The following is a 15,917-nucleotide window of genomic DNA, read 5'->3' as shown; positions in this document are numbered from 1 at the left end:
AAAGCCAAAAAAATATGCTACAACATTAGAAACAAAAATAGGAAAAAATATGTAAATAGCAGGCATGATGGCACACTGCTGTCATTAGTTGTAGAAAAGCCTAGAGTCATTGTGGAAAGAGCATTTCCTGCATGACTCTGGGTCTTTTCAGTTGTAATATGGAGACTGTGCATAAAATATGTATTTTGTGGCATGTTATCAAGGTGATAATTTCACTTGTCTCTGTATAAATGTCAAATGTTGGTAAAACACAACAGCTACACAATAAATGTATGTGTGGCTCTACGACTCTACCAAGCACTGATAATCATGGAATAGCTCTACATATGTATACACTAGACTAGCGTTATTTCAACTCTGGTTAATCCGATCGCAATTGACCGGCCAGCGCCCATGCTATACAGTGTTGGATACGGACACTTTTCCTGGCATCACTCAAGTTCCCCAACCACATCCAATCGCCGTCGCATTCCAATTATGGTGCGCATCCACCACGTTACCGGACCTGTCAGACAGGTTGGTGACCCCCACCTCATGCGCCTCATGTCGAGCTACTGTCCCTTCCCCCCCCCCCCCCTGCTTGACTCTTCCCGAAAGTGCAACGGGAGGCTGGCACGGTTCCAGGTAGTTGATCTTCGTCCCGAGCAAAGCTGTTTTGCGGCTCTGGAAGGTCATTCGAGAACAACCCGTCTCCTCCAGCTGAGCGCTTCCACGCGAGGAGGTGACGCCAGAGGCAAGTCAACCCTTGGACAATGGAATCCTTGGAGCATCCCCATTGGCCGAATGTGACTGCACTTGCATGGGCGCCTACCATTGGAGGAAAATGATGACACCTGAGCTGGCTCGACGATTGGCCGAAAATGACGTGACCCCTATAAGACTGAAGGGGTTAAAAGTGAGAGCCAGGGTGAAGATTTTTTCCATTCTTCTTGCCACGGGCCGCAGCGTCCGATTTGCTGCCGGCCGTTGATGACTTTATGACTGCTCATTACTTTGTGTTATTACTGTAGATAATGTAAATAAACCTTCCGTTCTCAAAATCCTCCTCAACGTCAGCCAACTCCCGCACCCAACGGCAAGATCTAATAACGGGCTCAAACGCATTATTTTCATCCTAAAATTGGCCTTCACCAGATAATTCGAACTTGAGCAGTAAGCCCGCATGAGCCCACATGGTAACTCCAATAGTATGTGACCCATTTAGTGGCAGCGCCTGGTCGCAGTGGAGCTTAAGAGATGGTGAATCCGTTGAAAACATGTCATCTCCCGTCGCAAACACCTATTTTCACTCTGCTCTAGGGAGGTTTTCAAGCAATTTTCAAGCACAATGTATCGTTACAGTATTTATCCACATCTAACATTTTTTTTTTGTTAAGGGCAATTGGGTAGAAAATTGCTTGCGCAGTTCAACTGGTTATGATACCGTAACCATCTTCGAAGCGTTTGTATGCTTTACCGCATAACACAGTTGTATTGCTGCGAAGATGACTTTAGGAACCCAACCACCATTGCACAATACATATTAGACCCTAGCCCATTTTTCTTGCTATAAATCTGGTGCACTTTATAGTTCCACTCTGTTTAGGAGCTTTAATGTCATTTCTATGCTAGTTTTCTAATTCGGACACACAAAACATAGGCATGCTTGATTTGAGGCTGTGTTAGAATCGGGAAATTACGTAGTCAAATGAATCAGTGGTGTGTTTGGTGTTTTGGGGTATTTTCTGCATCTTGTTTAATCTGACCTGCCAGATAATTTGATCAATTTTGTTGGTCCTGTTAGGATTGAATTAACGGAAGTCAACTGTAGTGTAATTACCCTACTGTTGGTAGGGTAAGGCACAGAAAGCAGGTTACCAAGACAGGAGTGAGGCAGGCCACCAGGAGGCAGTACCGGGCCCTCTCCTCAACCAGGGCACGGCGCACTGCTTGCTTCTCAGCCTCCTCTAACAGCAAGCACCGGTCACTCATCTCTTGCAGAGCACACTCCAGGCTACGCTGCATCTCCCACTTTCCACTGCCTGCAGCACAGTATTCCATGAACACTTGCAGCCATGCCTAATCACCAACGTGCAAAGCGGTACATGGACAGTTTCAACACACTGTCTAGTCTAGACAACAGAGTAAGAAGACAGGTGCCTGAACTTTTATATTTTGCAACACACGTGGAACTCATTTGAAAAAAAGTACAATGCAGGTAGTGCTCTACAGTGCTCTCTTCCATTTTTTCTTCTTTCCTTCATTCTTGCTACACTAGCTGCAACACTGAATTTGCACACCACGAAACAAATGAGGAAAAAAATTATGCCCTTCAGAACATGTCAGGAGCACAAAACAGGGTGTTACTGCAGTGTATACTTGACTTGTGGTCTATGACAGAAAAAGCAGCATCGGTTTATTTTTGAGCTTGAAATGCTTCCTACTGCATAGGAACACGCAGACACTGCAGTGCATACCTGTCATGGATGCACCATGAAAAAAAGTTGATGGGAAGTACCCCATCCACAAATTCCTTTGTCAAATCTGCTTGAACTGCTTCTGCCATCCAAGCCAGCTAAAAGTGTGATAAGGGCACTCAAAAAAATTTTGTACTCCACTTTTTTTAAATGTGTAAGCACTGCTATGCTTACCCCAAGAGTAAAACCGTCCAGCCGTCATGTAAGACGATAGCTTTCAAGATAGGGCCCGCAGCAGCGAGTGAATTCACCTTCATGCTACCTCTCCCTTCAACACGAACTAAGCAGTAAGAACACTGCAGTCACAAAGCTATCAGCACTCGGCCCTCTCTATCTCCATTGCACATCACTGTCAAGATAGCGGCTGCGCCATACATAGCAGCCACGGGATTACGGTCGATCACGGTTCATAATGGTTTGACACGAATGGATAAGGCACTAAAGAGCAATTCATAATGATCGGAATGTCAACAGCACACCTGGCACAGCCACGTGCAGTAGTTTGCTTGCGCCATCGATTCACCTTACACCACCACCCACAGCAGCTCACGTCACTGCAGTGCTATCATTTATACTGGTCGAATCAAGTTTCATAACATTCCCATTGATACTGGGCTGCGTGGAGATGAGCAAGTGGTGCAATGCTTATGCATACTTGGACAACTCCTAGAGGACAACTCCCATCTGCGTGACTTTTTTTTTTTTTTGCTTTACATTAGATGGCTGCCAACCCCATCACGAGAGTATGGTACCAGAATTCTTTTAATGTGAAACCAAATCATTAATTATATCCTCTTTCAATGTCACCAGTTCAAGATGTTCAGAAAATGCAGCGAGTCTTTTTGGTGCAGGACATGTTTAAAGGGTTCCTCTAACGTCACAAAAATAGGGACCTAGTGGTCACATGGTGCAAGTCACAGAATAAATGTGTCATTGAAAGGTGGACACATGCCACATCAGCCATTCTTTATACTTTCACTCTGTGCTTCTTCACATTCAATACAGGATAAGTTTAGTCATGTGCCATTGCTTTTTAGAATGCACAGCACCCTTCTCTCCCCAACTATCCTATCGCCTAAAGCTTTCAACAAGATGGTCACAATGTGTCTGACCACTGCACGAAACTATTACTGATGATATGCAGCCCTCCCCCCTCCCCCAATTTTCATGACAGGTAGAAAAACCCATATAAACACACACTCTATGCCAAGAAGCTTCAATCCATTTGGAGCACGTTTTGAACTTGTTGCATCAAACAATGGTATAATTCACAATTTGTCGTGCAATCAAGGAATTGAGGCCTCATGCCTCAATTAAGAGTCTGCAGCTATCTAATAAACCAAAAAGAGCAAGACAAAACTTTTATTTCCGTAGTCACTCCTTTAGGAATACGACCCAAAGCTATGATATCTTAATGCTACTAGTGGAACAACTACGGCATGCTGTATTTTAACTTTCACGACACACAGTGACATTTTCTGCTTTGCCACTGTTTTTAGATCAATGCAAACTTTGGAGACTGACGATTAGTGCAATATAGTGTGCACACTGTAGCATACATTTTCCATCAACAACAGTTAAGCAGAGTGTCTGACTGCACTGTACCAGTGTTCAGAATTCTTGCATGAATATACATGCATAGTCACTTATTCACCAACAACACACACACAAACACAAAAAAGGAGTCACAAGGTTAGTTCTCTTGGGCTAGTGTTTCAAAATGGTCTATTGAATCATGGAAGCACAATGACTGTAATTGTCAAGTCATGGAGCTCTTTATTCTTCAGACACTGTAAATGGAACAAATGTGTGAATTATTCTATGATCTAGCACATACCTTTCTTAACCTTCTTCTGTAATCGCAAGGTGTCAGTTGACATCTTCTTGATCTCCTGACGTGCCCTCTTGAATTCTGTGAAGTTAATGTCAATGAGGCATTTTGCTTAGAAAACAACAAATCTCATAACTTTTCTGTGCTTAAATTGCTATTTCTTGCTAGAAACAAAGAAGTTATAATAAATAAGCAAAGCTTATTTGCTACAATGCTACAATGAAAAATAAAACCTGATGGAGTTTTTACATGCCAAAAGCAGAGCTAGGTTATGAGGCACGCCATAGCACTGAGCACCCGTGGTTGGTAATGGCCCCATAGCAAGCAAGGCTTCTTCAGAGCCCAAAGCTACATACAAGCTTGAATGCTTTTCCACACAAAGTTGCATTCCTATGCAGGCAAAGGAGAAATTCCTAACTTGGTCAGCAAACAAATGGCCATATATGGTTACACAAACATTAAGAAACAACATAGTCTTTAAAGGGTGAATATATGTGCATGCTGATTAATCAAGAATCGATAAACACCTTTGGAATGGTCCTTGTCTAGTTGTAGGGTGCTTTTTTTCCAGTCCTCTAGCTTGTCTTGTAATGGAATAACTAGCTGCTCCATGATTGACCTAGGAACAGCACATACAACATGTGTAAGTGGAAGAAAAAAAGTGTGCAGAAAGAGTCAAGCACAGCTGCTATTCTATATCTAGGCATTATTCTAAAATGCAAAAACCGCAGAAACGACATCACCAGCTTGAGAATTTTGGACTATCCAGAAGGGCACTATTTCAACAAAACAAGGTTTGATCATCTTTCTGACCCAGAACAAAATCACACAAGTGAAATTATATGAAACTTGTGCATGCACCTGGTTAGGACTTCATAAAAGTACATTTTTGACTTTGTAATAACTTCAAGAATACATTCTATCCAGTAATACTTCACATTCTCAAGGTTTATAAAGATACCTGTGTCATTGCTGATCACTGAATGCATGCACTTTCGGAAACAAATCAAGGCTAACAAAGCTGCTCACTAGGCACTGCCAGTGACAAACTCAGGTTTCATATTGGTCTCAACTGACATTCAATTCTCAAGACGAGCAAGAAGATGCTTTCATAATGCACAAATTACTCTGGAAATTAGAGCCTTACATGTGAAGTAACAATATTACCACGTGTACATTGCTTCGTTTTTTGATGGCAACCATTTTTTACTGGACTTCCACTATTACTGATTTGTCATTTGGTGGAAGACACTCTTACGGTATCCAAAAGATTCTTGAATGTTGTCACAGATTCTGTTGCGAAACAGTCCTGTCTAATCAGATTGCACTGCATGAAGAAATCCTCCACCCATCTAAGCACCAGTGGGCGAAAGTTTCCTGTAACGTTAGTGAACGATGGAACTCTGCATTTTTACATTATCATTGCCTGAACAAAGTCGCGAAGAAGGGCTCATGTCCCACCTCATGGACAGATGACGCGTGGAACCAACTCTGCAGTGCGAAGTAGTTTTTGTATATGAATCTCAAGACCGACAACTGACAAATTGAAATCATGAGAGGGATCGAGAGAAGACCACCTTTATTACGCCGGACGGCCTGTACGAGTCTGTGTATCTGAAACTGCCATTTCAGATACACAGAGCTCCTGTTCCTGGGCCACTGCATCAGCAAGTCTGGAGTCCGTCCTGACCACCAGAAAACAGCTGCCATCGCAAAGTTCCCACAGCCCACCGACAAGAAGGCAGTATACAGATTCCTTCGCCTGCGTCTACTATAGATGCTTTGTAAAGGACATCTTATATCACTGCTCCTCTGACTCTTCTCACAAAATCAGACCTGAAGTTCAAGCAAGAAACACTACAGGCCAAAGCATTTTAAGAGCTGAAACTACGCAAGCAGTTGCCACAAATACTTGCACAGTTCAATGAAAATGCTGATACCAAAATCCATACAGACACAAGTAGCACAGACCTTGGCATCATGCTAGTCCAAAGGAAAGACGGACTTGAAAGTGTCATAGCTTATGATAGCCGGTCGCTATGAAAACCATAAGCAAATTATTCTATGTACGATGGAAAAAGAGCGCTTTGCCAGCATTCGGGCTGTAACAAAATTTTTGCCTTACTTATACGACAGGCCCTTCAAAGTTGTAAGTGACCACTGCACCTTGAGTTGCCTCACACAATGGAGCCTCAGACTGCAAGAAGTCAACACCACCATGACCTACAAGTCCAGACAGAAACACTAATGCAGACTGCCTGTCCAATGCCCCAAAGACCTGCCGCTGCAAGATGAACAGAATGACGTCACCTTCCCGGGAACAATAAGTGCAGACAACCTCATCGAACAGCAACAAGCAGACCAAGAACTAAGAAACCTCACCAAGTACTTTGACAGCAACACTAGCTTCATTCCTAGGGCATTCAAGTCTGGATTATTATCATTTTTCTGACACAAGGGCATCCTCGTAAAGAACTTCTTATCTGTCCATACCAACTAAACTTCTCCTTTTTAATTCAGCTTTGAGTCCAGAGGCTCTGCATGCCTTACCTACATCATAATCCAACAACTGGGCACCTCAGATTCTCCCGTATACTTGTGTGGATACAGGAGAAATACTATTGGCTGCACCTAGCTGCCGACGTCAACCATTATGTCAAGACATGCCAATGCTGACAATGACACAAGACTCCGCCAACAAAGCCTGCATCCCTCTAAGGCCGATTGAACCTTCTTCACACCCTTTCCAGCAGATTGGGGATAGACCTTCTGGGACCCTTTCCGACATCAAGAGAAAAAGGTAAGTGTACTATCAGGGATTTCAACTACCTCAACCCCTCTGCTGAAACGAATGCACTGGTAAGAGGTAGTGTGGTCAAAATGGTACAATTCATCAAGAACATAATGGTACAACATGATGCCCCAGAAGTCATCACTGACAGAGACGGCTTTTACTGTGGAGCTTAATGAAGTGATCCTGTAATAGTCATGGCCTTACAGAGCACCTGAATAAAGCCCTCACCAACACGTTAGCAATGTATGTCACTTCAAAAACAAGACGTTGGACACCATCCTTCCATACATAACCTTTGCTTACAACATGGTAGTGCAAGAAACACCGCCGCCGCCCCTGCAGAAGCTGGTTTATGGAAAGAACCCGGTGACGACACTTGACACCATGCTACTGAACCTCAGCATAATGGGTAACAGTATAACAGTACAATAAGTGGGTAAGAGCCAAGCAAGGCATGTACAGTCGTCATCAATATGAAAGGGAAGAGCTAATATTTTTTTCAAATGCCCACAGGGGCTAGCTAAACACACATGCCCTCCATAAATTTGTTCAGTGACACTAAATGTTCTAGAGGAAAACTTAATCTTATGTATGATGTTCCTAGATTTGAACATAAGCACCATGAGCTATCGTCGTTTAAAAATAATTTGCTGTTCCCTTTTAAAGAGCTGACTGCACACAGCTCTGACTTACAATAAACTTATATTGCGTCACATAAAACGTGCTACAGAAATTCTGCAGATACAAAGAAACAACTAGAAAAGAAAAAAAAGAAATCCAAGCAGCTAAGTCAGAACTAAGTAATGTAACTTCGTACTTTGTACATGAAGACTTTGGTGTGCTACCAGTGCCCATATTGTAAAGGCACTTTCAAATAGAAGCCAAGTTTACAGTCTTATTGGCACAAACTAACTGCTAGAGTTAAAGCAGTTGTGTCCTAGCTATTAAAAGATGCCAATGGAAGTTCAGGATTCGGCACTGAGCACTCATGGAACAAACTGGTCCTCACTTGTGTCCGACGTCGTCATCATTCTGGGGATTAGTGACCACGAGTGCCTTGTAGCCCATGTTCAAATCGTCCCTTTCTCATGCTCACATGATCAGCTGAGGAAGGTTTATTTTATTTATAAGGGTGATTATATTTTGTTATCTAATGAGCTTGCTAATTTTTGCAGTAATTCAGCCACTTAGCTCAGTTATGAGATTGCAATAGTCTATGGGATACGTTTAGCTCTACCCTAAAGCAACTAATTGACATACATATTCCATCCAAAATTTTGACAGCAAGAAGACGTAGAAACAAACCATGGGTTACTCGGGAGGTCAAATGATTTATTAATAAGAGAGCCTGTCTCCTAAATATTTACAGAAAGCATCGTAATCCTTCAATACTTGGAATGCTAAAGTATCTTGTAAAGGATATAAAAATCGCTAAATCGATATAAAGTCGCTAAAGAAAAATATTTAGCAATGGGCTCCCAAGTTAAAGAACAACCCAAAAGGAATGTGGAAGTGCTTAAAAACAAACACTAGAGAATCTGTTGGCATTCCAAGTATAAACGAAGGCAATGTACTTGTTACTGATGACTTTGATAAGGTCTTCTGCTTTAACCTCTATTTTCGGTCTGCTTTCACCCCTTCCTGCTATCATGAACTTCCAGATGTCCACGACAGTGCGTTTGAACCTATGCCTGAACTTATCGTGACATACAGAGGTGTATTCAGGTTACTTAACAATATAAAGGTCTCCTCTGTAAATGGTCCTGATCACATATCTATACCTTCTTATGTGCTAAAGACTTGTTCCAACATAACTGTGCACTACCTGGTTATCTTATTTTAAAAATCGTTAAGTCCTTCATCTTTCACTCAGGAATAGAAAGTTGCAAACATAGTTCCAATTCATAGAACTCCCAAAATATACTGTCTACAATCACAGACCAATTTCTTTAACAAGTGTGTGTAGCAGAACAATGGAGCATATAGTGTACAGAGCCGTAATAAGACATACGGAAAACATTTTTTACTGAATCCCAGCATGTATTTTTAGGGCTGGATGTTCTTGTTCAACAGAGCTCTAAGAATTTAGCCACAATCGTTTTCTTTTATTTGACTTTGGTGTACAGATTGAGTGCATATTCCTGGACTAGAAAAAAAGTTTTGATTCTGTTCCTCATGTTTTGCTCTTACACAAATTATCCTTCCATGGTCTGTCTCCTTCATTAATTTACTGGATTCAGTGTTATCTACAGGCTTGTGTTGTAATTGTAATGTGTTGTAATTAATGGCTCACAATCTGATTATATCATCGTTACTCCGGCAGTCTCGCAAGGATCCGTTTTGGGACCCTTGTTGTTTCTGGTGTACATTAATGATTTCTCAGGATGTGTCATGCAAAATGCGTCTGTATTTGCATGACGGCATGATTTATCACTGCATTAGGGGTTTGGCTGACCACAAGTATCTGCAACACCAATTGCACTGTATAAAGCGCTGGTGTGTTAGGTGGCAAATTTCTCAGAATCCCAGTACTGTAGGGCTGTAGATACTGAAGAGCTACGCGAGTGAGTGAGTAAAATATCTTGGGGTTTATTTTTCATACGTACTAACTTGAACTAAGCAGGTTGGATGTTTAACAGCAAGAGCTTGCAAAATGCTGGATATCATCAAATGTAACTTCCAGGACAGCCCTTCCCAAAATTAGAGAACTACTTTAGTAATGTAAGATCCATATTAGAGTACACCTGTGCAGCCATGGGACCCACAAACTAAAATCTTTTCTAATATGCTTGAACTCATACAAAAACCGCACAGCTTGATTTGTTTCTAACAACTATAACTTTATTTCTAGTGTTACTACACTTAAGGATGGGCTGAGATGAGAATAAAAACCTGTGATTAGAGATGCTTTCCAAAATTTATTGTGGCATGGTTAAAGTAGACCAGGAAACATACCTTTTGCCCCCTCATTTTACATCTCAATGATGTGACCATCAATGGAAAATAAGAGAACTTAATTGTAGAACGAATGTCCTTCATGGCTCATTTTTTCCGTACACCATCAGTCAATGGAATCAACTGTCACAACGAATTGCTCAATGCCAAATTGAAGTGTCATTTCGAGCTCTCACGTTGGATGTACAATGGCATGTGTGGTCATTTTTGTTGCTGGTGTATAATAGCATGCATGGTTATATTTTGCTGGTGTATGTGGCAAGCACAGTAGAAGTTTGTTGTTTGCTCCACGCTGGCCTCATGTGAACACTATGTATTCTTCCCCCCTGCAATAATACCGTCGGGCACTGCAGGTATTTCAAATAAATAAATAAATAAATAAATAAATAAAACCATCACCAGCATAAATGTGCTCAAAAACAACCAGACCTTTACAATAATCTAAGGAAGTTGAAAAACAAATTTTTTAGTGTTGTAAAATGCTTTCACTTATGCAGGAACAAATGCTGCTTTTTTAAACAAGCTGTAACAACACTCGTACATCCTTGGACGAGACAGGGTCAAATACTTCCAGGACACTGTACTGTCCTCTCACAGCCATAGACCTGGTACTCTTCCTTATATCAAGGTAAATTATTTTTACAATGTAAACAATGTGATGCAACTGTCTTATATGCTATTTTATAGCATATTTGTGTGAACATGCTTTGCACAGAATTATGCATTCCTGCTTCTCAAAGGCCTTGGAGATTGCAACATAAACTTGCACTTCATCATCGTGGGTGACTACTGACTCAGAGGACACTGGGGCCACCCATGTTGCAACAGCCAAATGGCAGTTAAGCAAGAAGACAAATATTCTCAAAGGCCTTCAGAATTAACATTTAACACAAATACAGCATCTTCTTGCTACTATACATAACCCATGTGGGCTTAGCTTTTCATCTGACAAATAAAATAACAGCTTATGTACCGGGTGTATATTTTTTTTTTTATGTTAACAGAAACTGAAAAACCTGTAGCATATAGCCCAAATCTACTCATTGAGCTGGATTACTCAGAGAAACAGACATTACTTACAATGTAAATTAAAATGCACAATTGAAAATTAACAATATTTCACTAATCAATTTTTAACTAATTACTTTAGCACACATATTCCAATACATGATTGAAGCCAGTGATTTCACAAGGCACATCCACTTGGAACAAATTTTGAAATTAGCACCAGTTTTGAGACGAGTGCTGTCAAACTTGCAGTAAAAATGAACTGTTGTTCCACTTAATTTTTTTATCAAAATACCTTTTTATGCACTGAAGCTCAAAAAGTACTGGAACACCAATGCATTTTGTCACAAACTTTGGAAATGCATACCTCTAGACTAATGTCACCCTCAAAATTCGTTCCAAGTGGCTATGACTTTCGAAGTCACCGGCTACAATTCGTAAATTGCAATACGTGTCAAAAAGAAGTAACTTTAAAGGTTAATTTCTGAAACTTATTAATTAGTAAAATATTCATTTTGATTTCTCATGCAAACAATGTCAGCCTCTGAGAGTGATCTAGCTGAAGTAGAATTTTGCTAAGTGACACAGGTGATACTTAAAAATTCTGTTAATGATAAAAAAAACACCTCTTATACGGAACAACAAAACATAGGATTTGCAGAGCCCAGATATCTCATGATTGATGATAGGTTTTAATCCCCTAAAGCAACAAAGTGACAATGAGAGACACTTTATGGGAAGGCCACAGACAAATTCTGACAACCATGGCTTAAAGCTGGTACACATGCATTTTGATTCTGCCCCCACAGGAATGCAGCCACCAGGGCCAAGAATAGAACTTGTGATCCCATACTCAGCAAGCAGATGAATGTCATAGCTACTGAGCCACCCCAGCAAAACACTTCCTACACACTGTGCACAAACTCTTAGATAAGCATCAGCACCCCAATTGCACTTCAGACCAAAGCAATTGATTACTGCAAGTTGCTTTGTTTTTCTGCAAACCACAAGTGGGGCAGTGGTTATTTTTCTAACTATGGCGGCAGGTGAATACAACATGTTCAAACCTGTGTGGTCAGCATGCAAGACAGCGTGGCGAACAAAAGCTTTAAGGCAAACAGAGCATAGGTAATTTTTTACTCATCTTCACATTATAAATTTTTAAGTTATTTTTAATAGTCGCTGTGCAATTGCAAATTTGAATTACATTAATTAGAACATTTTTTTTAACCCCTTCTGTGCCTTGGATGAGCTGGGTTCATTCACACATTTCTAGTAAAAACAGCCAACGACAAGCTCAGCTCATCAGCGGTACTTTGCATTTTCTAGCAGTGCCATGGACGAGCGTAGTTTTGTCTCAATACTAAGTAGCGCTATTGGTAGATGGCAGCACAGAATGTATGGGACAGCATGAGCAGAAGCAAATTTATTATTTCCGAGGAGGTAAAGAATGTTGACAACTGGGGTCTCTAAAAATAGTTTGGCCAATTTTTGCCAAAATATGGGATGATACTAGTGTGGCATAGAAATGGTTAAAATGAATTGCCCCTACAATTTTGTGAAGCAGCGTCAAAGAGAAATGTGCATGGACTGCTGCTGTGTTACGTAGCCAGAGCTGCAAGATTTCATGCAAAAGAACACTGGCAGCAAGGAGGCTTCAGACCTAGGGGGTCCCAATGAAGCTCCCAATGTCATTTTAGCTCTTTGCTTGCACTAATAAGACATGTTAAATGTCAATGGGCCCAAATAAATGGCATATTTTACCAAAACTCTCTTCTGGATTTTACTCCCAAAATTGCTTTGAAAAAAGAATATACTTTTAGTAATACAATATGCTAGCTACTGACTCTGCACTAGACAGTTATTAGTTTTACTAATAAAAAGATGTTCTCCGCAGAACGTTGAGTAACGTAAGTCCTCACTGATGAAGCAGCCATAAACCACTCAAATCTGTAATGAATTCTGGGGCTTTATGTGCCAAAACCACGATTTGATTATGAGGCACACCGTCGTACGGGACTCTGGATTAATTCTGACCACCAGGGGATCTTTAACGTGCCCTCAATGCATGGGACCCCCCACGAATGTTTTTGAATTTTGCCCCTATCGAAATGCAGCCGCTGTGGCCAGGATTCGATCCCGTGACCTCATGCTTAGCAGCGCAACACCATAGCCGCTAAGCCATCGCAGTGGGTCACTCAAATCTGAAAGAAATAAGGTTTATGTTAAATATGCAGACAAACTTACGTGGTGAATGAACGCAACTTTGCTTCAACACTGCGGTGACGAAGGCAAAGGCGAGTCAGTGCCTTGCCAACTTCTTTCGTGGCCCCTGCACAGTTTTATGCATAAAAGGAATTAGCTTGAGAACCTTATATTACAAGCTTTGTGGTGCATGAAAATCTGAAAACTCTCCAAAAATGGTGAAACCCGTTGAACAAAAACGTTGAATGTTGAAAAACAATGTTAAATGTCGGCGCTTGCAATGGCGTCTTCTCGTCTCATGTCTCGTCTACGTTTCGCGCTATTAACACCAGGATACTGACCCATGTTACAGATAATAATGTGCTGATAAATGAGCAGCACGGTTTTCGCAAAGGTTTTTCTTGTATCACGCAACTTGTAGAGTTCTTTCACGGGCTGGCTTCAAATGGTTGATGAGGGTGGGCAAACAGACTGTGTGTTTCTAGATTTTCTAAAGGCCTTCAGCACCGTGTCGCACTCCCTTCACCTCGTCAAACTGCAGATTCTAAATTTGGATCAGAATGTGTTAACTTGGATAACCAATTACTTGTTCGGCAGGCATCAATATGTGCTTTTAAATGGGAGGTGTTCATCCTATGTTGATGTTTCATCAGGCTTGCCAGAAGGCTCCTTCCTTGGTCCACTCTTATTCCTTATTTTTGTTAATGATATTTCTGTGGGTATTTCGTCGCGCATACATTTGTTTGTCAACAATTGTGTTTTATATCAGCAGGTTAGGAACGCAGGTGACGGCGTTTCTTTGCAGGACCATTTGGATTGTACTACAAGGTGGTGCCAGAAGTGGCAAATGACGTTGAATCGAAAAAAGTGCGTTCACGTGCGTGTTTCAATAAAAGAAAAGAAAAACAAATAGAAACAGCATACACTATAGATACGTATGTGATTACTACGGAACCAACATACAAATATCTTGGCGTTGTCTTATCGCATTATTCTTCAAGGAATGCCAATATTGATTATGTTGCTGGTAAAGCAGCAAGGGCTCTTTACCCAGCGGAACCTAAGATGGTCACCCCAGAATTTAAAGAACACAGCCTACCTCACATGTATTAGACCTATTTTGGAGTACACATGCCCTGTATGGGACCTGATGCAGGCCAGGTCTATACATTAGCTCACAAAAGTCAGGATAGAGCTGCACGGTTTGTTTTAGGGCGGTACAAGTGGACAGACAGCTGTACCACTATGCAAATGGAATTGGGTTGGGAATCGCTTTCTTTGCGCAGAAAGAAATTGAGCTTGAAGTATTTATTTTGTGTTTTTCTTGGTAACACTGGAATTGCTCGTAACAACTACTTCGATGAACTCAATTACATATCCAGTCAAAATGACCACTGACACAAAGTGAAAGAGTACCGTGCAAGGACAAGTTTGCAAGGACATTATGCTTTACAATTCCTTTTTTGTGATGACTATTAGAGATTGGAACCGGCTGCAAGAGACGCAAGTATGCTGTATAGATGAAGTGTTTTATGCAAGTCTGTAACCCCCTGCTGTAACACCATTTTGGTAAAGCGAGGCACTCACTGAATAAAGAAATTATACCAATATTTAGAAATTTCAGATCCAGCATGTTCTTTAGGCTAATGATGCAGAGATAAACAAAGCATGAAAGATAATCCTAAGAGGGGAAATGTTGCCTTTTTGGCTATGTCAATTTAATGCCACAATGAACATTAAATCACTGAATGCTTTATTGCAAAACATTACTGTTTCCTCGGCTTGTACAATATAATTCTTTTTGTTTCACTCTGATCCATTATCTGTCACATTATATCAATAATTCTGGTGAAAACACAGGTGATGCAGCTCTACAGCCAATGACAACAGGCAAAAATAGCCGATGCGTCATTCTAGAGTTCAAATGCTACTCTAATACAAAAAAAAAATCAGAAGTCAGAAATTACAATTTTGATATTGTATTGTTAAAAAAGTACTGAAACAAAATTTTTGTCTTGTTTTATTTACGTATATATCTTTTTTATCAAATAGCTGCTAACTCCACAGTGATAGCACCGCATTTTGTCACTAGGTCTCTAAAATTACAAAATGACTCGATACACTCCGGCTGCTGGAGAGAAAAGTGATGTTACTGTTTCCCTTAAGCTTTATAGCTTGTCACTAGCAAACAAAAACCACAATTACGGGTGTAGAAATGTATCTATATTTCCAGGCAACCAATTTGATATCCTATTTGATTTGGTCCTCAAAGTACCACTATTCAAATTTTTGCCATTTATGAAATTATTCAGAAATATGTGTTACTTTGACAGTGACCAAGAAAGTCAGCGGTGATTTGGTGGTAAATGCGAGATATATCTGTAAGCATTATGTCACACCTCTTCAAGGTCCCAGATCTATGATTTGAACTGCATTCACCATATATCAAAATGTTGTTCAGGATCTCACTCAACCCACGTCCTACTTCACCAAGCACATAAGTGCAACTGAAGGTGGTTCAGAGCAGACTACCATCAGTTGCACTATGTGTGTGTGTGTGTGTCTGTATGTGCACACACACACACAGTGAAAATTACGATCGCAGATTGCCCCATCACAGATCGCGCTTTCCAGATAAGGCCCGTGCATGCCATACACTGAATAGAGT

The 15,917-nt window shown here is 40.8% G+C and overlaps 1 protein-coding gene across 2 annotated transcripts in view; it reads right to left on the bottom strand.

The window, feature by feature from the left end:
- Nucleotides 1–15,917, bottom strand: part of LOC142557580 (uncharacterized) — a 122,787-nt gene that overhangs the window by 82,977 nt on the left and 23,893 nt on the right. For both annotated transcript variants that reach the window (XM_075669539.1, XM_075669547.1), the window contains exons 4-7: nt 13,292–13,376; nt 4,815–4,906; nt 4,294–4,368; nt 1,858–2,021 (exon numbers count right to left, since the gene is read on the bottom strand). In XM_075669539.1, coding sequence (XP_075525654.1) covers nt 1,858–2,021; nt 4,294–4,368; nt 4,815–4,906; nt 13,292–13,376 — 416 coding nt within the window. The remainder of the gene's footprint in view (nt 1–1,857; nt 2,022–4,293; nt 4,369–4,814; nt 4,907–13,291; nt 13,377–15,917) is intronic.

The sequence above is a fragment of the Dermacentor variabilis genome, chromosome 1 (assembly GCF_050947875.1).
Source record: "Dermacentor variabilis isolate Ectoservices chromosome 1, ASM5094787v1, whole genome shotgun sequence".
In the NCBI taxonomy this organism is placed as follows: domain Eukaryota; kingdom Metazoa; phylum Arthropoda; class Arachnida; order Ixodida; family Ixodidae; genus Dermacentor; species Dermacentor variabilis.
The sequence above is the reverse complement of the archived record's forward strand: the minus strand, read 5'-3'. Positions and strand labels throughout refer to the sequence as shown.